At 38.9% G+C, this 22,793-nt stretch overlaps 1 protein-coding gene across 2 annotated transcripts in view; it reads left to right on the top strand.

Annotated features, from left to right (window-relative positions):
* Positions 1-22,793, top strand: part of MSH3 (mutS homolog 3) — a 53,789-nt gene that overhangs the window by 2,242 nt on the left and 28,754 nt on the right. The window contains exons 2-10 of one of the 2 annotated variants that reach the window (XM_083403707.1): positions 548-589; positions 1,522-1,645; positions 3,470-3,678; positions 5,244-5,456; positions 6,016-6,132; positions 7,268-7,387; positions 8,218-8,358; positions 8,488-8,654; positions 22,016-22,128. In XM_083403707.1, the coding sequence (XP_083259833.1) occupies positions 548-589; positions 1,522-1,645; positions 3,470-3,678; positions 5,244-5,456; positions 6,016-6,132; positions 7,268-7,387; positions 8,218-8,358; positions 8,488-8,654; positions 22,016-22,128 (1,246 nt within the window). Of the gene's footprint in view, positions 1-547; positions 590-1,521; positions 1,646-3,469; positions 3,683-5,243; positions 5,457-6,015; positions 6,133-7,267; positions 7,388-8,217; positions 8,359-8,487; positions 8,655-22,015; positions 22,129-22,793 lie in introns of both variants that reach the window. The other variant, XM_083403708.1, reaches the window with a different exon arrangement.

Below are 22,793 nucleotides of genomic sequence, written 5' to 3'. Positions count from 1 at the left end.
GTCTTTATAGTTGTCATTTTAATTATTGTATTTTGTGCATGATTTTATTTAATTTCATTTTCTTATGGCATCTTGGGCATTCTTTGAGGAGGAACAGCAAGATATATTTTGATAAAACCAATAAAAGTGAAGCTTCAGTTTACTGCTATCTGTCAGGAAGACTGCAGATGTTACTGTTCATTTAGTACATTCCTCTGGTGAGAGGCAGTAAATGTGAGTTTAAGGCTCACTTCTAATCACACTCTGGATAGACTGTCCCATTCTAAAATTTTCTTGCTTTTTAGTGGTATGGTAAAATTAGTTTGGATTTTCATACTGTATCATTGATTTCTGTCATTTTATATGACAGTGAAAGATAAAAATCTAATGATTAACATATTTTAGTTGGTAAATAAATACTGGGGCACACATTGCACTCCAAAGTTAAATGTGTAGGGTATAATGGATTGTGTGGTTACTGCATCGAAACTTAGCCAACTTTTCATTTCGCCTTATGGTCTTATCAGAGAGATTTTATTACTACAGTTTATATCTCCTTTTTTCCAAGATGCTCAAGAATCCTCTTTTATTCTTACAGCAACCCTGTGAGGTAGGTTAGGCTGATAAACTAATGAGCTTCATTGCTGGGTATGGATTTGAACCTTGGTCTCTCGGGTCCTAATCCAATACTAACCGTTGCACCACCCTGTCTCTCATAACTGTGCCCAGGCTTTATTATTATTATTATTATTATTATTAAATATTTTCTTGATTTACAAAAGTGTGTGCAATGTGTCTCGTATATCCCCCCCCATGTACCATTTTTACAAGTCAGTTTCATTTGTTGAGACATTGGGAAGAAAAGGGGGAAAGAGGTGGAGGGGGAAAGATGAGTGAGGGTGGGGTCGGGTGGCGATGTTTCTATTTTACTTACTATATGTAGGGTTTGGTGTCAGCGTTGCTTGTGCAGGTTCTTTGCTGTTCACTTGTGTTCCTTTGGTGGTGAGAGAGGTTGGGGTTGGCCTAGGGTGTGGTTGTGCCCAGGCTTTTGTCTAAATTACTGACATTTGGGGGTGAGGGCAAAAGGACTGCCAGTTATGTCCTGGCAGCTGACTGTCAGATACAGCCTGCTAAATCTTGCATGCTAATAAACTTTGCATGTTCAACTTTTAAAAGTTTTGGACTGCATTCTATCTTTTGGAAAAAGGCAGTGATGGTAAAAACTTTGTTTTAAATGAAAACTAAAATCTCTGACTTGTGGGAAAGACTTGTGGGTCTTTCACCAGTCATACTGTAGAGATACATTGGGTTGTATCCAACATTAGTCATACTCAGACCTATTGAAATCAAGTTTCAGTGGACCTTCATGAGTATGACTAATGTTGGATATCACCCATTGATTTCAGTGGGTCTAATTTCAAATAATTACAGTAAAGAGCTCTTCATGATAGTTTGTTCTGAATCTTTGATTGTTCTCTACTTATCTTCAAACTGATTCCAGAGTCCAAACAGACTGAAACTGTTTGAAATAACATTTTGCAGACTCATGAACCTGATGGGAAAAAGAGAAGAGTTGTTAGAAACCAAGAACATGCGGACAAATGTTCAAAACTTCTGCAGAGTAGAAGAAAAGAAGAGGTCAATAGAGTGAGTACTCTCAACACTGGTAAGTTTTCAGTAAAGTAGCTGGTTATAATTAAAATCAAGAATTAAAGGTAAAGGACCCCTGACAGTTAAGTCCAGTTGCAGACGACTCTGGGGTTGTGGCGATCATCTTGTTTTACAGGCCGAGGGAGCCGGCGTTTGTCTGCAAACAGTTTTTCCGGGTCATGTGGCCAGCATGACTAAGGCACTTCTGGCACAACATAACGCTGAAACCAGAGCAGTGCACGGAAACGCCATTTACCTTTCCGCTGGAGCGGTATCTATCTCCTTGCACTTTTTTTAGCGTGCTTTCAAACTGCTAGGTTGTAAAGCTACAGCAAGAACAGCCTCAGATACATATTTGAGGCAGAGAGCTGAGGGATGGAGAGCATGACTGCCTCCATCCCAAGCAGAAAAGGAGAGTGGAGGGGAACAGGAAATAAGCCTCACTTTCTCCCTCTTTGCAGAAGGGGGCATACAGAGCCTGCTCTAGTAATTTAGAACTCTGATCCTTAACCCATTCACATGCTAACTAGCATTGTTAGGTTTACTGCAAATCCCCCACAATAGGAACATATGAAGCAGTCTGTCACAGTCCAATGACTGGTTCATCTTGCTCATTATTTTCTATTCTAATTGGTCATTACTTTCCAGGGTTTCGGACTGGAGAATTTCCCAGCCCTTACCCAAAGATGCTGGGAATTGAACCTGGAACCTTATGCATGCGAAACATGTTTTCTACCACCAAGCTACATGTACTGAGTCTGAGGCCTTCTCCTGACCTGCCTATGCATAGATGTGAAGGGGGGAAATTGTGGCTATGATAGACTCTTGTTGTTTAGTCATTTAGTCGTGTCCGACTCTTCGTGACCCCATGGACCAAAGCACGCCAGGCTCTTTAGTTAGCTGATAAAACCCATAATGCATTATATTTAGTATTTATAACTTATTAATATTAACAACAGTATATTGTATTAGAAGCATTGTTATTTCAGTTACTAATAACGAATATAGTACCATCAGTATGTATAGCACAAGAGGACAGGTCCTTGTCCCGAGAGAACTTACAACCTGAAATTTGACTTAGAGGAAGCAGAATGGAAAGGGAAGTAAAGTAAAGGGAGGCATAGGCATGTAAGCAATATGAGCTGATTTCACCTGCACATGCTTTGGGTTAGTAACATTCTTATGTGGGTTTTGATGAGGTATTTGAACAAAAGACGACATAGATGTTCTCAGGCAGTTCCAAGCAGTGGGTATTGAGCCGAGGACCTTGGATGATGGAGGGTGGTGGAACTAGAGAACTAAAGATCACAGGCAGGAGTGAGAGAAAGGATAACACAGAGGACATTGAAAGTTAGGGCAAGAAGCTTTTGCTAGATCTGGGAGCAGACAGAAAGCCAGCATAGATATATAAGGAGTGATGTCATGTGCAGAGTGACCGGAGGGCTGATTGCCTTTCCTGAGTGGGGCAGAGGAATAATAGAATCATAGAATTGTAGAGTTGGAAAGGACCCAGAGGGTCATCTAGTCCAACCTTCTCCAATGCAGGAAGGGCCATATTCTTGCAGTGTTATAAAGGACCATGTATTTGCAATGCTGTAAAGGGAGAAGTGATGCAACTTGACTTCAGAGTGAATATGGAGAACAAATGAGAGAGAGGAGCCATAGACAATGCCATCCTGTGTGCCTTTTAAACATGATGGTAACACTGTCCTTGGATAAGGAAAACTTATGTGGGGAAGAAAGCTTAGGAGGGAAAATAAGAAATTTGACCTTGGGCATGTTGAGTTTGAGGTGAAACTCTTTTGTTTGTTTATTTGTTTGTTTATATTTGCTGACAAAGGAGAGCCAAACAAATCTACCAGTTCCCAAATATGTTCAGAAACCTTAGATAAACTGCGAAAGTTCTCTTTCAATTTGGAGCGTCCAAGAAAAAGAACTCATTCGGAGACTCTTCATGGAAGTCACTCTGTGGATTTAAGCAAGTACCAGCATTCTATGGTTGGAAACAATTGTATAAATGGCTCTCAACATTCTCACGACATTAACAAGGCAAGTAGTCCTCACCCTGCTCCACAGTACTTTTACATTCAGTTATTAAAAATATGTTACTTATGTGTTTCTTCATGGATTAGGCCACCAGCCCTTCCAAATGCAACCAGCGGTGAATACTGGCAGCATAATATTTCTAAATCCAGAGACAGGCTGTTCTGTGTTTCAAGTTAGAGGTCAGCAGAAAATATTGAATGGGATGACTGTGGTTACAGTACAGAGGAGTCAGTAAGAGAGAGAGAGAGTTTTGTTTCAACATTCACTCACTTGATCTCAAATTGCTTTTAAGTTCTCCATTTAAAAATATGGGTATGATCCATTAATAAGGAAAATTTCTGATAAAAAACCTTTGTGTGTGATTTTACATTGACTTTACAGTAAATTGATTCTGTGGCTGATGGTTCGCTAGAGAAGACAATGAGCTGAAAGCCAGTTATTAATGAAGACATTTTAAAGTACATAGCTAGTGGAAAGATAACGCCCTTGTATATTTATCATAATTTAGTAATGTGCCAAAAAACATTATTATGAGTCAAATAATTGTTAATCCTAAAGGTATGTGATGATTTCCAAATTCAGTTTATGTGGTTATTAATCCTTCTTGATAGTGGCAGAGTTTTCTTGAAAACTAAGCAAAGGGTAGGCAACCTTTTTCAACCCAGGGGCCACATTTCCTATTGGACAACCTTCTGAGGTCCACATGCCAGTTATGCAAGGGCATAATAGAGCCAGATAAAAGCATTTAAAGAAATTGCAGAATATGACTGGTGAGGCAAATAGCCTAGGGAGAAGGGGTGTAGCCTAGGGAGAATTGTGAGGACCAGACAGAGGGACCTACAAAGCCACATTCAAGTTCTGGGCCTAAAGTTTTCCACCCCTAGATTAAGCCATTAGTTTTCCAGATTTCATAGATTCAGATTGGTAATGTATCAGTTCATGACTAGTTTTTCTTCCGCTCCTTTATAGGAACATCTAACAGACTTTGGGTTGTGTTCAAATATTTTTTACTTGCAACAAACCCATTAAAATTAATAAACATGGCTAACTTAAGTCTATGAATTTCAGCGGGTCTGTTCTGAATAAAAGTTAGCTTAATACAACCCTTTATGTTGCAATATTTTCACTACACATCTGAAAAATTGCATATTCTATGTAAAAAATGATTTAGGGGACCAGCTTTCATAAACTGGAAAAAGAGTTTTTTGATATACCAGCATTGAATAACAAAGATACAATATGCAAACAAGGAAGCTGGTAAAAATGTGTTGTGGGCTAGAACATTTTGTTGAAGTATTTTAGGAATTCATCTTACTGCCTTGTCAAACTTTCTATTTCTGATTTCATGTTGGAGCCAGACTTGCCACCTTATCACTGATTTATGGGCTGGGAAGGAAGTAAGTTTTAAAGTTAAAATGTTGGGTTGGAATTCAAACTTGGGTGGAATTCTAGATTCACTTATTATTTCTTGCTGGAAAATGTGACACCTAATGAAGTGAATCATACTGTTTTTACTAACTGTGTAATTGTGTTTTTCTTCATTCTTGTTTGATCTCTTCTGCTTACAGGAAGAAATGTGTCTAGATAAAAGCCAGTTTTCTTCCTCTGATATGAGTTTGGAAAACACTCAATATGCAACTGATACTACTCTTAAAAAAAGAAGCAAAAGTGTGTATACACCCCTTGAGCTCCAGTTCCTAGAAATTAAAAATCAGTATAAGGATGCTATTTTGTGTGTTGAGTGTGGTTACAAGTACAGATTTTTTGGAGAAGATGCAGAGGTAAAGGACCTCTATCAACCACATTGTTTTACAGTTACACACTGTTGCTATTAACATATTGTGCATGATCTCTGTAAAATATATGCAGAAGGTGCAATGTGAAGTCAAAAATCACCCAAACATACTTAAACCTAAGTAGGAACAGCCATACAAATCTCTTGGAAGAGGTGTGACCACAGCAATTTCAGGGGCCTGGAGGAACTCTGCTGTGCCTAATGCCATGTAAAAGGCTATTTATTGAACAGTATGTCTGTAGCCCAGATCTTTGCAAGTTAGAATGCTGGTTCTTCTGCAAAATCTTGTAATAATAAAAAAAAATCACAATATTTGCCTAGAACAGAATTTACAAATCATTAAAACTGATTTGAAATTTAGCATGTGTTTGCCTCCTTTGAGCTCATATCACTTGATAAAATTTAATATTGTTAATAGCTAGTAATATGTTAACCAGGTCACATTTTTCTTTGTTTTTGGGAGACTTTAAAAAAATTGTTGACACAAGTTCAGTGGTAACTGTAGGCTGTCAAAATAATTTGCTAATAATTGTCATGTTTTATAGATTGCAGCTAAGGAGCTGAACATCTTTTGCCATAAAAATCACAACCTTATGACTGCCAGCATACCAACTCACAGATTATTTGTTCATGTTCGGCGTCTCGTAGCAAAGGGTTATAAGGTTTGGCTCTATAATAAGTTATCTAACACTTTTTTTTTTATCTGAGCTTATGTTTAACAGCTATATAATTTCACTTTATTAGTAGAAAAGAAAAAATAGTTTCCAAAATAATTCTCTTCACCTACTCCAGTATTTTCTTTTTTTCTTTTTTCTTTTCTTTGTTTGTTTATTTGTACCTGGGAGTCACAATCAGGCTGAACCAAAGCTGCATGCCTAGTTTTATGTGTGCTCTTGAAAACATCAGTATGTGCCTCTCATTTTCATTGATTTTTTTATTTCTGAACCTATGGTTGTTTGGGGCCCTTTTGTTCTCTTGCTGTTTTGCTTTTAACATTTTTCACGGTTATGTCCTTGGTCTTGTTTGCCCTTACTTCTGTTTAATTTGATTGGCTGTAACAATCAGTGCCACATGTTTATGGATGTCTGTGGCATCTTCACATAAGGTTTCCAGACAGCTCTGGGGGATTTTCTGGCAGCTATGACTTGCACTACTGTCAAAGCTCTAGCCACCCTCTGCAACATCCAGATAGCTAGGGCTGTTGACACAATTGCGTCTGAGTGGCCTCTCCATCTTTGTGGAGCATGCTTGGCTTTATTAAGGCAAGGAAACAAGCTGAGAGACAGCTTGAAAGGCTTTATTTTTGTTAAATAAATCCTGACATGTGTAATATGTCATGTGTTGTTATTCACCTGAGATTTATTTACCTAATTTTAAGATCTGCTAAGGAACAGATGATTGTTATTATGTCCTGATACAAAAAACCACAGAATTCAAAGAAGGTGTACACTCTTTTTCTCATGACTGTATGTGAGTTTCAGTAACTAGTTCAACTACATGATATGTCCTGATTTTGGAAGGCACGTTAAAATTAAAGACTAATTCGTTCAGCTGTATAATTGTGGTGTTTTAGTAGTCTTGTCATATATTCTTACTTTATTCCTCTTTTGATCCTTCTGCATTGAATGGTGAACTGCTATGTTGAAAAGAGAATGAATCATTGTTCCTTCACTTAAATATGGCATATGTCTTTGTATATTGCATTTCCATACCCATCCATAATGTAACAAAGTTAAAATTTTATGCTTATTTTACTTTCATATTATTTATTGGTTTAGGTATTTGTTTTTCGTGCAGGTAGGAGTTATAAAACAAATGGAAACAGCTGCTTTGAAGGCTGTTGGAGAAAACAGAAGCTCTCTCTTTAGCCGACAACTAACTGCACTGTATACTAAATCTACAATTCTTGGAGAAGATATCCTTGCATTTCATAAATCAGGTTGCAATCCAGTACTCACTTACCTGGGAAATAAGGCCCATTGAACTTAATGAAACTTGCTTTCTAGTAGACATGTATAGAATTGTGCAGTAATTCTAATACTCCCTTGGCAGTAGACAGTTGGTTCTATATTAATGTGCACACTCTTTCTCTCTCTTTGTGCCCAAGGTTTCTTGAGTGTTCTCAAATGGCATTGCATTCAATCCACAGTGACACACATTATATAGCTCTGTGATGTGGCCACTTTTGTAATACATTATTTATCCATCTCAAAAAGACTGTCATAAAACTAGAGTTAGATAACTAAAACTATCAAAGAGGGTGGTTTGAAGTGTTTGTGAAAAGGTTAAAACATTTGGACCTCTTTAGTTTAGAAAAAAGACAACCAGAGGATAGATGTTTATAAAGCAAATTGTGTGGATAGATGGGTTTTCTCTCTTGAACTTTTAGAATTCAGGATAACCCAATGACCCTTATTGAAGTGAAAGCCTTGGGCCTACAATTTTAAACTTTCTTACCTGGGAGTAACCCACATTTAATTCAGTAGGTCTTACATGGTTAGGCTTGCACTGCTAGGCATGCTTAGAGGAGACCCACTGAAATCAGTGGGTCCCATTAACTTAAGTCCCATTAATGTTAGTGGGTATGCTGTAAGCATGACTATGCCTGGCTTCAATCCAAAAACATGCTTCACACAGTGGACTAACTGAGCTGTAACAATCTTTATCCAATGTAGTGTGATTTATTATTTTAATTGCTTTATCTAAAAACGAGGTAGAGAACTAGTTTTCCTTAAGATTTTTTAAATGTGAATCCTCTGCGGATGTTCAACAATGCTATGGAAGCTGAAGAAATATCTGATGTCTGTGATAATTATCTTCTCTGTGTGTCTGAAAGCAAAGACAGTTTAAGAAATAAGAGCCAGGAAAATGTTGTCATAGGCATAGTGGTAAGTAACCTTGAATATTTTCTGTAGCCTTTTATACTCTTCGAGATGCATGGGCTTCTGCTTTAATAGCAGTTCACCTCCATATGTGTAAATAAGTATTTAGTTTTTATTATCTTTATTTTTTTTTAGGCGGCTCAGCCTACTACAGGAGAAGTTATTTATGACAGTTTTCAAGATTCTGTAGGTCGTATAGAGTTGGAAAGTCTAATTTTACGCCTGCAGCCTGTTGAGATTATTCTTCCTGCAGATGTGTCAGATCAAACTGAAAAACTTATCAATGCTGTGACTTCTGTAAGGTACGCTTCTATGTAATAGATACATTTGATATTTTTATTTGGACACTGGTACCAGGCCTTGAGCTAGACCAAGGCAACAATGGGAAGAAAAACTGAACTGGAAGCCTTGGACAAGTGAAAATATACCAAGTTAAAAATAAATGGAAATGATTTGTCTTGTCTTCAATGGCAAACTGCAGCTGCTGTAGCAGTTGGGTTCACTGTAGTCATTGTCCAAATAATATTTTATTAAGTTTCCCTTTTTTCCCCTTTGTTACAATCAAATAAAATCATGTCATCACATACATCTTTGCTCAAACTGAGCATCGACTTCCCCTCCCACTCCCTGCCTTCCATAGATATTCACATTCATCTTAGCATTTTTATATTCCCCTATTTACCTTCTTTCTGTGCTTAAAAAAAAATTAACTGATATTTGCAAATAGGTGTCAAGTCTTAACCTTACAAAATATTTTAAGTCAGTCCTGCAAATGTTTTCAAATGTTTACAGTGTTCCTTCATATATTGTAAAAATTTACTCCAGTCCTTTTCAAACAGTCCGTCACGCTGGTTTCAGATTTTCCCCATCAGCTTCGCCAGTTCTGCTTATTCAATCATCTTGGTCTGCTATTCTTCCAATGTTGGAAGTTCCTGCTGCTTCCATTTCTGGGCTAAAAGTGTTCTCGCCGCAGTGGTAGCATACATAAATATGTTTATGTCTTTTTGAGGAATTTTTTCTCCTGTTATACCCAGTAAGAAAGCTTCTGGTTTTTTGCTAAAAGTATTTTAAAAAACCTTTTTCAATTCATTATATATCATATCCCAGTAGGCTTTGGTCTTAGTACATGTCCACCACATATGAAAGAAATTCCCTTCCTTCTCCTTGCATTTCCAACATACCTTATCTTGAGTTGGGCTCACTGTAGTCAAGCGACAACAGTGGGTTTGGGGTTCCACAGGATCTTGGGCTGGCTCAGCCCCTCCCTTCCCCTCCCTTCCCCTCCCAGAATGCCATGCATTGGAGTTTCTGCAAGCTTCTGATTGTGCCATTGGGTGCTACTTCAGTCAGCCCAGGTGGAAAGGGAGCTCAAGGCTGAAAAAGTGATCATTCTGTGAGTACAGGTCAGCAGAGTTGTTTTGGACTCAGCAGAAGGAAACTTCCATCCCATCCAACGCCCACCAAGTGTGACGGATTGGGTGCATCAGTGGTTACCTTAATCTTGTTCATGGTTACATCCTTTAGTTCAGAAGCTGTCGTTTGTGTCTAATTCTCAGTGGTTTGGAAGTGGGTTTGTGAAGCACAAAAATAATCCGCCTATTCTTTAGTGATAATGCTGTCTTATTTTCATGTTATATGTATATTATTTGCATACTGGCAACCTCTAGCAATTGAATTACAAATTATTTTCTTCATAGGCTAAATGTGCTATAATTCAGTTCAGAGTCTTTTTGTTGTTTGGTATTTATTTTACATCTTTCTTAATAGTAATAATGTGTGTTCCTTATTAATACTGATGCTTGATACTTTGATTTCTTTCTGTCATCCATCTGGATCACTAAATGATCTGTGAAGTGGGCTTAGGACTGCAGCACTTGGTGATGGAAGTAGAATGACTTTTTATGCTTATGAAGTATATTATTGGAAGATGCATTAAAGCATGTGTGCGCCCGAATAATTTGTGGAGATCACTATGGGAATGTGTACACTATGAATTTGAGTCACTTTTCTAATCTGCTACAGGCATAGGTACTAAATCTATTAAAGAATTTTAAAAGTCATTGTTTCTTTTGTTCTAATAGCTGTGAATTATTTGATACTAACAGATGGTGGCCTGCTGTTTAAAAATTAGTCTGTTGCATTCAGGACTGCCAGTTAATGTAGCTGTGAGATGAAATCCACTTTTCCTTGGTTTTCACTTTTCCCTGGTTTTAGCAGTTAGGAGCACCCAAGCATTCACTGTTCTGTGCTTGGTAATCACTGTTTGCATCATGTTCTAACCTTCCATAACTTTTCTAAAAAAAAAAATTACTGTTTTAAAATAATTGTTTTAAATTAAAACGTAAGAATAAATTTTGACATCTCCTTTCTGCCTTTGAGATGACTTCCATATAGATTTAGATGGGTTCTTTGTGAAGGAAGTGCAGCAGCAGAGGCAGAGCATGATGGGTTCACTGGATGTATCTGCATCTTTCCCTCCCCTTCAAGCATATAGTTAATGTTCAATGAATAGGTAAAGGTAAAGGTACCCCTGCCCGTACGAGCCAGTCTTGACAGACTCTAGGGTTGTGCGCCCATCTCACTCAAAGAGGCCAGGGGCCAGCGCTGTCCGAAGACACTTCCGGGTCACGTGGCCAGCGTGACATCGCTGCTCTGGCGAGCCAGAGCCACACACGGAAACGCCGTTTACCTTCCCGCTAGTAAGCGGTCCCTATTTATCTACTTGCACCCGAGAGTGCTTTCGAACTGCTAGGTTGGCAGGCGCTGGGACCGAACAGCGGGAGCGCACCCCGCCGCGGGGATTCGAACCGCCGACCTTTCGATCGGCAAGCCCTAGGCACTGAGGCTTTAGCCCACAGCGCCACCCGCGTCCCTTGTTCAATGAATACTCAATACTAATTAATGAATGAAACTGATTTTTATAATCAGTTGTCTGATGTTTATATAAACTTATGGCTTCTGTTAAATTATATTAAAGTTTTATTCAGGGGAATAACATTACAAACCTGTGTTATCTGATAAGCTCCTTAACTGATAGCAGCTAGATTTTTTTCACCTCTAGTAGCCCGTAGGAAGGAGTATTAATAGACCAACTTTCAAGGCTAAATGGATGTAATTAGGAATTCAAAATCACCACCCAAATGCTATAGTGTTTTGAACAGAAAAGTTACATAACAAACTGGTTTACCATGATAAACTCTTTGCCACTAGAGGGTCCTATAGGGTTTCATATTCATCAATGCACTCCATAACTCTCGTTCTTTTTCTAAATATTTTCTATAGGAACAATCCCTTCAAAATTAAGACATTATTAAGTCACTGGTTTCAACTGAGGAAATGTAAACATTTGTTTATATACAGTAAGGATTACTAGCTTACCCTTTCAAAACTTTCCAAAATGTCTTAGACAACATAATAATAAAAAAGTATTATAAAAATATGCAAATAAAAGTAGTTTTCAAAATAGCATACAGTTAAAGAGATAAAACTCCCATTTAAAATGCTAGGGAAAAGTATATTACATAATTAATTAATTAATTAATTAATTAATTACTTTTACACCCCACCTTTCCTCTGAGGATTCCAAGGTTATGAACATGATTACCTATACCCACCCCCACAACAAGTCTAGGAGGTAGGTTTGATTGAGAGGCAGTGACTGGCTGAAGGTCACCCAATGAATTTCATGGCTGAAGATATTTTAATATTGGTCTTCCATGTCATAGTCTGACACTCTTATACCACACTGGCTCTTTGTATGCAAAGTTCCATGTCTTGAGGATAAAATCATAAAATTGTACAGCTGGAAGGAACCACGAGAGTCATCTAGTTTTGGTCAAATCTTGATGTAGAACTGCTTGGAGCAATGGAAGTGGGATTACAATCAGTGGCTTATTCATGGGTTATTTTATAAACATACCTTCTTTTTTTACGTGTCTGGGGCATTAACTTTCTTAGGGGGTTGCTTCCCCAGGTTATTATCCTTTGCTGATCTTCTTTTCTAACTCTGGTAACAACTGAATGTATGATGAATCCAACTTACTCTTCCACAAGTCAAAGACTAGGTTATTGTAATTAAAATGGTTAAAGTAAATTAATGATTTTTACTCTCAATGACTCTTCTAGGTCAGATGGTAAACCATAATTTTAGCTGCCAGAGAAATTAACCTCCTAAACTTGCTCCTTCTGGAGAGCTACTTTCAAAAGTATTTCTTGTTTTTTGATAATGTGCTTCACCATACCTAGTTGGGAATAACTTCAATATGTTCTGAGTGCAAGAAGCCTACGTGATTTAAAGTTAGTAGAAGGTTCTTTTGCTCAATCTAAGGTTTATCCCCTTTTTAATCCTTTTCAAACTCTTTCCTCTAAATAGCCTTTCCTCTTAAGTGCTGGCAGTGACTACTCTCACTGCCTTGTTTGTTACTTTTGTGTCCAAGGCCTGTCTTGTTGCAGCATATCCACGATGATTGGATGTCAGTGAATCTCAGCATCAATTATTTGTCTGAGAGTCTCTTAATTTGGTTTGCATTTGCACATTCTGCTGTAACCCTGTTTGAGCCTTCAGGGCAACCCTGTGTTAACTACAGCATCCTTTATTTCAGCGACCTGAAATCGTCTAGCCTCAAGATCTGTTTTTTATAATGTAGGTACAATACTGCAGTTGACATGAGCATCAGGCCATTCAGCATTGCTACAAGCACTGCATATTAATTGTTAGGTATATGTCTTTCCTATCGCTCTAAAATGTAGGAAATGTTCTAATTCAACTCACTTGCAGTAATTATCTGTGGCCCATGCTTTGCCTGTGTAATGTTCTGCCAGTATTTAGTTACCACCCATACTCAAGGAAGGATTGACTTGCTAACAGTAGGGTGTATATGTATGTGAGAGAGAATGTATCCTGTAGGGTGGAGCATTTTCTACTGCTATGTTTTTCCATGGAAACATTGATTGTTTTGTAAAATTAGTAAAAGTATAATGAATGCCAGTTAAATTCGGAAGTTTCAAAATTGTAATTACCTTTCTTTAGGTGTCTGGTTTTTTGGAAGCATGCATGTATTTCTAGTAAAAAATAAATACATAGTTTGGGGGGAGTTGTTAAAATCAGTATATTAGCAGTTTTCAGTCCCTTTTTTCTCAGGATTTTAACAGTATTATTTGTGTTAGTATTCTTTCTTCAATTTATTACACAGCCTTAACCACCAGGTCCCAGGGTGGGTTACAACAATTAAAATTCAATAGTACAAAGTTGAAACATCTTGTAGTTAAATGAGTGTGTTTGAATCTGAAAACACACATTTCAGGTGTAAAAGGCTATGGAAAAGAGTTGTGTCTTCACCATATGGTGAAAACTGTATAATGAAGGTATCATACACACATCTGTGGAGATGAAATTTCATAGCTTAGGAGAATGTTCTCTTCCTGGGCCCCGCTCTCTGAACGTCTGAGGATGGTAGAACTGCTAAGAGGTCCCCCTCTGTTGCTTTTAACATGTGAGAGATTCTGTGGACAAGGAGGTAGTCTTATGTGGGGCCTAAGTCATAGAGTTTTAAGTCATTTGGGGCCCCAGAAGCAAGTTATGCTCAAAAACAGGTTATATAATGAAGTGGATACTACTGAGTGACTATTTATTAAAATATTGACGGGTGTTCCTATGAAAAAATATAGCTTTGGAGTACAAGTTACTGATTTCCTTCTAAAACCAACTATTTCACTTCAACATCCAACTACTTTTGGCTATTGGGAAAACTTTAGAATGGAGATATCCAATGTTGTGCCCCCCCAGATGTAATGGGGGCTACAGCTTCCCTTATCCTTAACTGTTGGCCCCACTGGCGAAAGTGGAGAGCACCATGTCAGGTACTACTGCTTTAAATATATTAATAGAGCATGTAAAAATGATATGGCAAATATAAATGATAAATCTTATCCTAATTGCTAAGAGCACTGGGAGTAAAACTTTCCCAGGAAATTTGTTGTTTCATAATTTTTGGGAAAACTGTCTTGCTGGATATTAACTGATATTAATATTGTAGTCTTAAACTGTTGTAACCTACCCTAAGATGTCATGGTGAAGGGCAGGCAAAAAATCTAATGAATGATATTTCAATGTGTGTATAATATAATAGGAATAAGACAACTGAGGCCATTGGGAAAACAAATTACTCTATTTTGGATCTCCCTGGTTCTTGGCATTGAAATTTTCCTAACTTTCTGACTTAGCTTTGCACTTAACTGAATTGCTGGCCCTATAGTTTTTCTGCGTTATAGGAGAAACTGATACCAATAAGTTAAATTTCCAGTTTCTAGCAGAGATATCAAGGTAGTACTTTCTGCTAAATGCGAATTATCACTCATAGGTGGGACGTTTATTTTTCTTTATTCTCTATCCCCTCCATAGTGTTCATGTGTTCTCTCTCTTTCTACTCTCATTGTCAAGACTATTTGTTTGGAGGTGACACAGGAAGCAGGCAGATAAACAGATTATTCCAGATAGTGTAAGGGTTCAGGCTTCAGTCCTATACACAGGAGTAAATCCCAGTGAAATTGGTGGAACTTACTGCTGAGTAGACATTGCAGTGTAAGTATACAAATGATTGAGAAGCCAGGTCAGATGCTGTATAGGACCAGATTATGCCAGTTGTCCCACACTGAGCCAGTAACAGCAGTACTACTTTCTGGCTATCTCAGGCTTTCATTCTAAAAGGTATGACACAAAAGGAAAAGAAATTGGGAAGTATGAAGGGGAAAAAGCAAACTCTGGCACTGTTTCCTAGCTGTAAAGTTTGTGTAATGATCAGTGGGAATGGAAAGATTTCAAGGAGAGAAGCCAAAAGTGGCTGGTCTTTCAACACAGCAGATGTGTAGTCCCTGCAGTCCTATCTCTCCTTTTATGTGTCTAATGGAATGGCTGCTATTGATGGCTTCTGGAGAGGAAGTCTGATGAAGCCAGTGTTTTGCAGAGCAGGTGAAGAGGCCCTGCAGTCTCATCTCTATTTTTTTCTCTTGCAGCCCGATATAGTGAACAAAGTGTCTAGGTCATACTGCTAGAGTCCCTAGTTTGTGTCTCCTGCGTAGTACAGTGGTACCTTGGGTTACATACGCTTCAGGTTACAGACTCCGCTAACCCAGAAATAGTGCTTCAGGTTAAGAACTTTGCTTCAGGATGAGAACAGAAATCGTGCACCGCTGGCGTGGCAGCAGCAGGAGGCCCCATTAGCTAAAGTGGTGCTTCAGGTTAAGAACAGTTTCAGGTTAAGTACGGACCTCCGGAACGAATTAAGTACTTAACCCGAGGTACCACTGTAATGAGAAGGGAGTGAGTACAAGGCACAATGTAACTGTTGTTGTAGTTGTCTTTTTCCCCCCTTCGGGAATCTTTATTTGTGATTTCCCAATTTTAAAAAAATAATAGTAGACTTGCAGTGACAAAATCTGCAGCAGTCCTCCACTACTGTTTACCAGTGCCTTGAAAAGTCACTAATACAGAAATGGAAAGGAGGAATTACCTGTTAATGGCATCACAATGCAATATCCTAATTGCTGAGATAAGGATATACGAGTGTATTACTGGCAGTTGGATAACTCTGTTCTACCTGTGTCAGGAGATAACATCACTCAAACTAGCAAACTTTCAGTTTGTGTGTGGCTGCCCTGTGTGATGAGCAACTGAACTTCATGTTAAGGCATCTGCCTAAGGTGTATCTTCAAGTCCAGAACTGATCCTGCCCTCCGAGACTGCTAATTAGATGCTCTTGAACAGGAATGACTATAAGAATACTTTCTGTTTGAATTAAATTTTGCCCAAGCAATCACCTAATCATGGCTGGATAGGGTTATGCGTTTACCAAGCCCAATTGTTAAGAATATAAGAGCCCCACTGGATGTGACTGATGGCTCATTTATCCCAGCATCCTTTTCTCACAGTGATCAAACATATGCCTATGAAAAAGTTCAAGGAGGACATCAGTGCAAAAGCACTCTTTCCGCTTGTGATGAAGCTGTATCCCAGTTTCCCAGCACGGGTACACAGAAACATACTGAAGGTGGACCATTACTATCATGCCTGTGTTTTGTCTGTGACTGTCAAGCACCCCTTGATCCATTTTTCAGAATTCACTAAAATAACTTATTAGCAGTGTGTACACAGTAATTCTTCTAACCCTTAATATAGGAAATGACATGACTTAAAGGAAAGCTCTTTAATAAAAGAAGAGTCTGATCAGTTATTTAAATACCTAAAATCCAGATTTGTAGCCTTAATTGATGTGAATTTAACTTTTAATTTTCTAGAGGACTGGGAAGGTTTGGCCTCCTACTAGAGGGAGTTATTTAAAAAGCTATAGCAATTTAAATACGTGGTAAAGTAGGGTGGAGAACTGCATCTGGCTGGCAGGCCAGATTGTTATTTCCCCCACCCCTTGTGGGTCAAGTTTGACAGTGGCATTGGGTGATCTTTTTTGCCTGCATGGGTCTCCAGAAGCCCCTTGCAAAGTGCTCTGCAATGTAGCACTTTTCAGGAGACTTAGCAAGATGCAACAACTAGCTGATCATCAGATGTTGAGAAGCCCCTTGCAAAATGCTATGTTGCCATAGGGTTTTACAGGCACCGCTAATCAGCAGTGCCAGAGAAAAACCCTTTTGGCTGAGCCAGGTTTTTACCTGCCCCATACCTGATACTATACTGTATATGATATAAGGTGTAAGATAGGTGGGCTTGGCTTAAATGGCCTTACATGCCCAATGGGAAGGCCTGGTGGGCCTAATTTCCTGCACCTTTTGTAAAATGTCATATATATGCAGACTGCACAAGGAGAGAAATTGCTGTGACCGACTAATTTCGTGGTTCACTGTAGGTGCATTTTGCAGATATCTTAATGTGTGCTTTGTTGGTCTGGAGTATGCCCTATCCAAATTTATTAGGGCTATTTGCATTCATCATCATACAGTGTGGTTAGACAATATATATGTGCTGGACTGGATATTTCTCATGCAGTGTTTTCCCCACCCTTTAAGAACACTAGCAGTGGAAATATTGCTGTAACTGCTGGACGCTTCTGTTTCTTTCTCATTCCCTATTAAATTCCACTGACAATGCAAACATGTGCTTCCTATATCCCTGCCCTGGCCTCATCTGAACATATGCAACTGCTGGCACTTCACTAGTTGTGACTAGATTAGGCTTCAGAGTTGCTGATACTGGCATTGAAAGAGCTGCTTAGAGGAGCCCATGATGCTGAACTTGCTTCCAGATTCAGAATTGATGGTTATGCATGTATGACTATAAAACAAGAATGGAAAGTATGATCTGTTATTTGGCTTCGCAGAAAAAAAAATGAATAGAGATGAGCTTTAAAAAAATTTTTAGCTGTCTTTCATTGAAACATCATTTACCTCTACTTCTGTTTGAAACCATTATCACCGGCGGGGGTGGGGGGGTCTAGAAAACAAAAAGCAATACTGACAGCTAATAACTTTTGTTTATGGTCTTCAGTCCTCACAAAAATATTTTAATGAAACCGCCATATATGAATGTAGTAGCTGGGACTGAAATTGTTTCAGAACTACTTCTGAAGCAGGTAGGCACACAGTAAATATGATAAGTAAGAGATAGTGTTTCTCCATTGGATATGATGCAGTATAGCATTCATAAAACACTTTTATATCATCTTCACTTAAAAACATTCTCGTGCTGTCAGTGTTGGTCAGCAGACAGCCATGCATGGTCCCAGTTAGATTGCGATCATGTTTAGATGAAGAACTGGGGCAGATTCAAAGGAGAGTTGTTGCAGAGTCAGAGTTATTGCAGGCGAAGATCTGAGCCAGCAGACATTCTTAGCAGGCTAAGGTCGGCAGAGAAACAGGAGGAATAGACATTATGACAGTCAAAGAAGCAAAGTTAGGGAGTGACAGAACCAAGGCAAGAGTTGCCTTGTTGCACATGCAAATACTTACTGCAAGCTAGGAGCATTTATGGTCTGTCCAGGAAGAACCAATGGACCGTTTAGGGGTGGAACCATTCTGCAGGCTATGTAATAATAAATTATTATATTCTTATATAGGAAGGCAATATTTGTATTTTCTTCCTACACTCTTAATCCCCATTGTTTGCCATCAAGGGCAATAGAAGACCAAGGAGGAGCTCTCTAGTTCAAGTTTTAGTTGAACCTTACACTAAGTTTTTATGTGGTTTAAGGTTTTAAAGGAGTTGATAGCAGAAGGGATAATAGTGTTTCATTGCATTGGCCATATAGTTTCTTTGAGATGTACACATTTTTATAATCTGGGTAAGATTTAGTCTGATCAGTTAGGTCTGTTTTATTTTTCCACTTGTAGAGAACATCTGTAGATAGTAGTTTTGTTAAGATTTGGAAGTATATTAGTAGTCTGACTCCCTCAGGAGGTTGCTGACTCCTTCTTTGGAGTATTTAAAGCAGAGGTTGGATGGCCATCTGCCATGTATGATCTAGTTGAGATTCTTGCATTTCAGGGGGTTTACAAGATGATCCTTGGGGTTCCTGACAACTCTACAGTTCTATGTTTCTATATGAATGACAAGCTAGGTTTAAATTTTCATTTTTAAAAGCATTGTTTGGAGTGACATGAAACATGTAAATAAAACCACCTTGCAGTACATAAAGATCATTTTATTGCACACATAAAATATCATTTTCACTCTCACACAATGTGTCTTTAAATAAACAGAATAATTGAAGAATATGATTTCTATGACTTCTGATAAAGAAAATGTAAGACACATATAGCATTTTCATAAATCTGCCAGGAAAGCTTAACATAATTAATTGAAAAATAGAGCAGGGCATTTCCCTTACCCTAATGACTTCTTAAATCCACACCAGCTTATCAAAGAAAGCATTAATTAGAGTAATTGCAGAGCCAGCTGTCTATTGCTTGCTGTCCAGTACCTTCTGTTGAGAAAACCACAAAACTCACTGTAAGGTTTTTTTTTTAGATAACTAATTAAAACTCTTGTGTGTTGCAAACTGACAATGTAACCTTTTGGGTTACATTGCACATCCTACACATACTGGTTTTTCCTATGCAGAATGGGGAGTGGCTACATTGCTAGTGTAGTGCTTTTAAAACATGTTACCAGTTGATTCATGGTGCAAGTTCATGTCCAGGACATGATATTGTTACATCATGCAGGAAGAAGGTGTGGTAAAGCTAGAGTGAAGTTGCCATTTTCATATTCATAAAAGTAAAATTTGAGTGTTAAACAATGCCATGGCATTTGTTTAAGTAAGGGTAGCTAGCTCTTTGCGTTCCATGAATTTTTGAAGGTGTTAATAGTACAGTTACAAACTTATTATGTATCTGGGTGTTTTGGAGAAGGTTCATGATGATAATGAAGGATGGTGGTGCTTCTGATTAATGGGCTGCTACAAACTCTAGTTGTGTTGCTTGTTCAGTCCATTATTCACTTTCATTTCTTGCTAGGCAGTCGCTGGCTGCACAAAGGTTGTATGTGCTATGCAGATCATGTGTATTGTCCAACTGTTTAACCACATATTTGCATCTCTCTACTTGCAGTTTTACAGAGTTAGGAGCAATCTGTTATCAAATTAACAATCTAGAAGTTTAGAAGAAAATTATCAGTCTGATTGATTAGAATAGTCCTTCCTTGAGTTCCTCATCTACAAAGTAGGAATAGCATATTACTCTATTGTACTGTTGTATTATTCCTTTGCAAAGTTGGAATTAAAGTGGAAGCAAATCCATAGTTGTTGTTTTTTAATTTTTGCAAACCTTCATGTTCCCTTGAGCTTGCTGATTCCTCCCTCTTGTGTGCATTCGTGTATGGTAAATTGAGATCCCTACTAGTGTATACAAGTAGGGCCTTGAAGCAAAATTTTGTAGTGTGAAGTATTTCTGTTCAGGGTTCTAGCCATTTCATTTCCCCTCCCCATGATGTTCCTTCTTTCCAACAGTCAGTCAGCATCCTGTGCCCCCTGAGCACTCCTGCACACTTTGGGACTACCTTGAGTTTGTTGATACCCCCTTCTCATGAGTGTATGGCATAGTTTTGACTACGACCTGTGGGCTCACTGTCTCTGGAAGATCATAAATAGAATAAAAGAGAGAATGTACTGGGATCTCTCATAATGAGAAAGAGTAATCTCTTGCTTTCTCCCCTCCTTTTTTTTCTTTCTTTTTTTTTTTTTGTCGGATAGCACCAGTATTTGGTTGTCTGTATGGGAGAGGGACATAAATATTTACAGCATCCTCAGTCTAAACACTAGACACATTCCTAAGTCACCCTTCTGGTCGCAGCAAGTAGGAGGCCATAGCTAAGGTGAGGTCCTTCAAGGATCACATGACTTCAGTGTTATAAACTGCATACTCGTTTTTAAAAACGGGCAGTTCTTTTATGGCAGGGCAGAGGAGCTAATTTCAGAACCACAAACGCTCCAAGATAGCCCTGGTTGCTAATTAGTCCTTCAGCTAGGTTTATGCATAGCTCCTGTGTTCTAGCTGGAACAGTATTTAGAACTCCAGGAACATACATGTTTCGGATGTTGTATGTCCCTGAATTCCCTTACCATGTTTTAATTGGATTTTTGGCACTTACTGGCAAAACTGTGTACCGTATTTTTCGCCCTAAAGGACACACCGTCCCATAAGGCACACCTTATAAAGGGAAATAAAGGGAAATTTTTTTATTTCCCCCCCCAGGTGTGGGGCTGGGGCAGGGGAAGCCGAGCTTCCCCCGACCCCAGCCCCCAGAACAGGCAACTCTCCGCAAGCCGTGGGAGCCCGGCGTCGGGCTCCCGCGCCTTGCGGAGAGCCGCGCAAAGTCTGGGCGCGCTGAGCTCAGCGTGCCCAGCCTTCGGCATGCAGGCAACTCTCCGTAAGCCGCGGGAGCCCAGCGCGGGCTCCCACGGCTTGCGGAGATCTGCACGAAGCCTGGAGAGCGAGAGGGGTCGGTGAGCACCGACCCCTCTTGCTCTCCAGGCTTCAGCGAATGCCTGCATTCGCCCCATAGGATGCACACACATTTCCCCTTCATTTTTGGAGGGGGGGAAAGTGCGTCCTATGGGGCGAAAAATATGGTATTTGTGTGTGCGCGTGTGCGTATGCTGCTTAGTATGGGAAAACTCCTCACCCTTCAACTGTGTGAACACACCCAACTCCCTAAAATGTAGGATTAGAATCAGTGCTGGCCAGAAGGCAAGAATGTGTCTTAGCACCATTTATTTTATAAATTAAACATGGGACTTTCATCACAATTCTGTGAGAATGAATTAGGTAGCAAAATGTTAAAACTGTCCTGAACCTAGAAAAATACAGGTTATCAATCTAACTAACTAAATAAAGGGCACAATTAATGCCATTCTTCTGGATTTATTAATGCTTCAGGGCTTAGCTAGGGAAAATGCAGTAGCAACTGAAATGAGAAGACAGAGCTTTGAAACCACTCTAAAATCTAATTTGTTGAGTTACAAAGTGATTTGATCAACCTGTGCAATGAGAAAAGGGCACACTTTAAAAATCAAATTTATTTTCAAAGTTTCGCTTAATGAAATAGTCCTGCGTCTTGATGTGTTTGCAAACAAGACAAATAGATTTTCTGATATTGTGAGTTTTCTTTCAGTTATTTTTGTAAGAGTACAGCAAGATTAAACATACTTCTTATTTCCAGTTTACAGGATGACAGAATTAGGGTAGAGAGGATGGAAAACAAGCATTTTGAGTACAGCAATGCTTTCCAACTGATTACAAACTTCTTTGGAGATCGAGTACTTGATAGTAAAGGTAACTGATTCAGAAATACACTGAAATTTGTATGAATAGTTTTCATTTGTATTAAATAGGATTTTATTATTTTGTAAAAGTTACTTCACGGTGTCATATTTTCCTTAATTTACAAGTAGATTTTAATATTCTGAGATTGTGCTTGTTAATATATAGAGTTTTGGATATACGATAGATTCCGGCGTATTAGGCGACTGGACGTATAAGGTGCTGGGAGGAAGCCGCGCGCAGTGGGGCCCGCCGCCCACTGCTGCTGCAGCAGCAGCTTTTGCAGCCTCCGAAGCAGCAGTGGGCGGCAGTCTCTACGCTGGGAGGAAGCTGCCCGGCGCCCACTGCTGCCTCGGAGGTAGTACCCAGCGTATAAGACGACCCCCGACTTTTTAACCTCTTTTCTGGGGTTAAAAAGTCGTCTTATACGCTGGAATCTACTGTGTGTGTGTGTGTGTGTGTGTGTGTGTGTGTGTTGTATAGCAGTATTGAAGAATCAGAGAGGTCATTCCATCCATATTTATTTCTTGATAACCAGTAAACATTAATTTTAAATTACAGATTATTCAAATAAAAACTCCAAGAATAATTCAAGAACTAAACTCTTTACTAGTCAGTTGAGCAGCAAGTTGGGCCTGGTTTGCTTTTGGAAAGGGAGCCACAGAAGGAATCTTGAC

This window comes from Podarcis tiliguerta (genome assembly GCF_965153285.1).
Source record: "Podarcis tiliguerta genome assembly, chromosome: 11".
NCBI lineage: Eukaryota > Metazoa > Chordata > Lepidosauria > Squamata > Lacertidae > Podarcis > Podarcis tiliguerta.
Note: the sequence above shows the minus strand (reverse complement) of the source record. Positions and strands in the feature narration are given on the sequence as shown.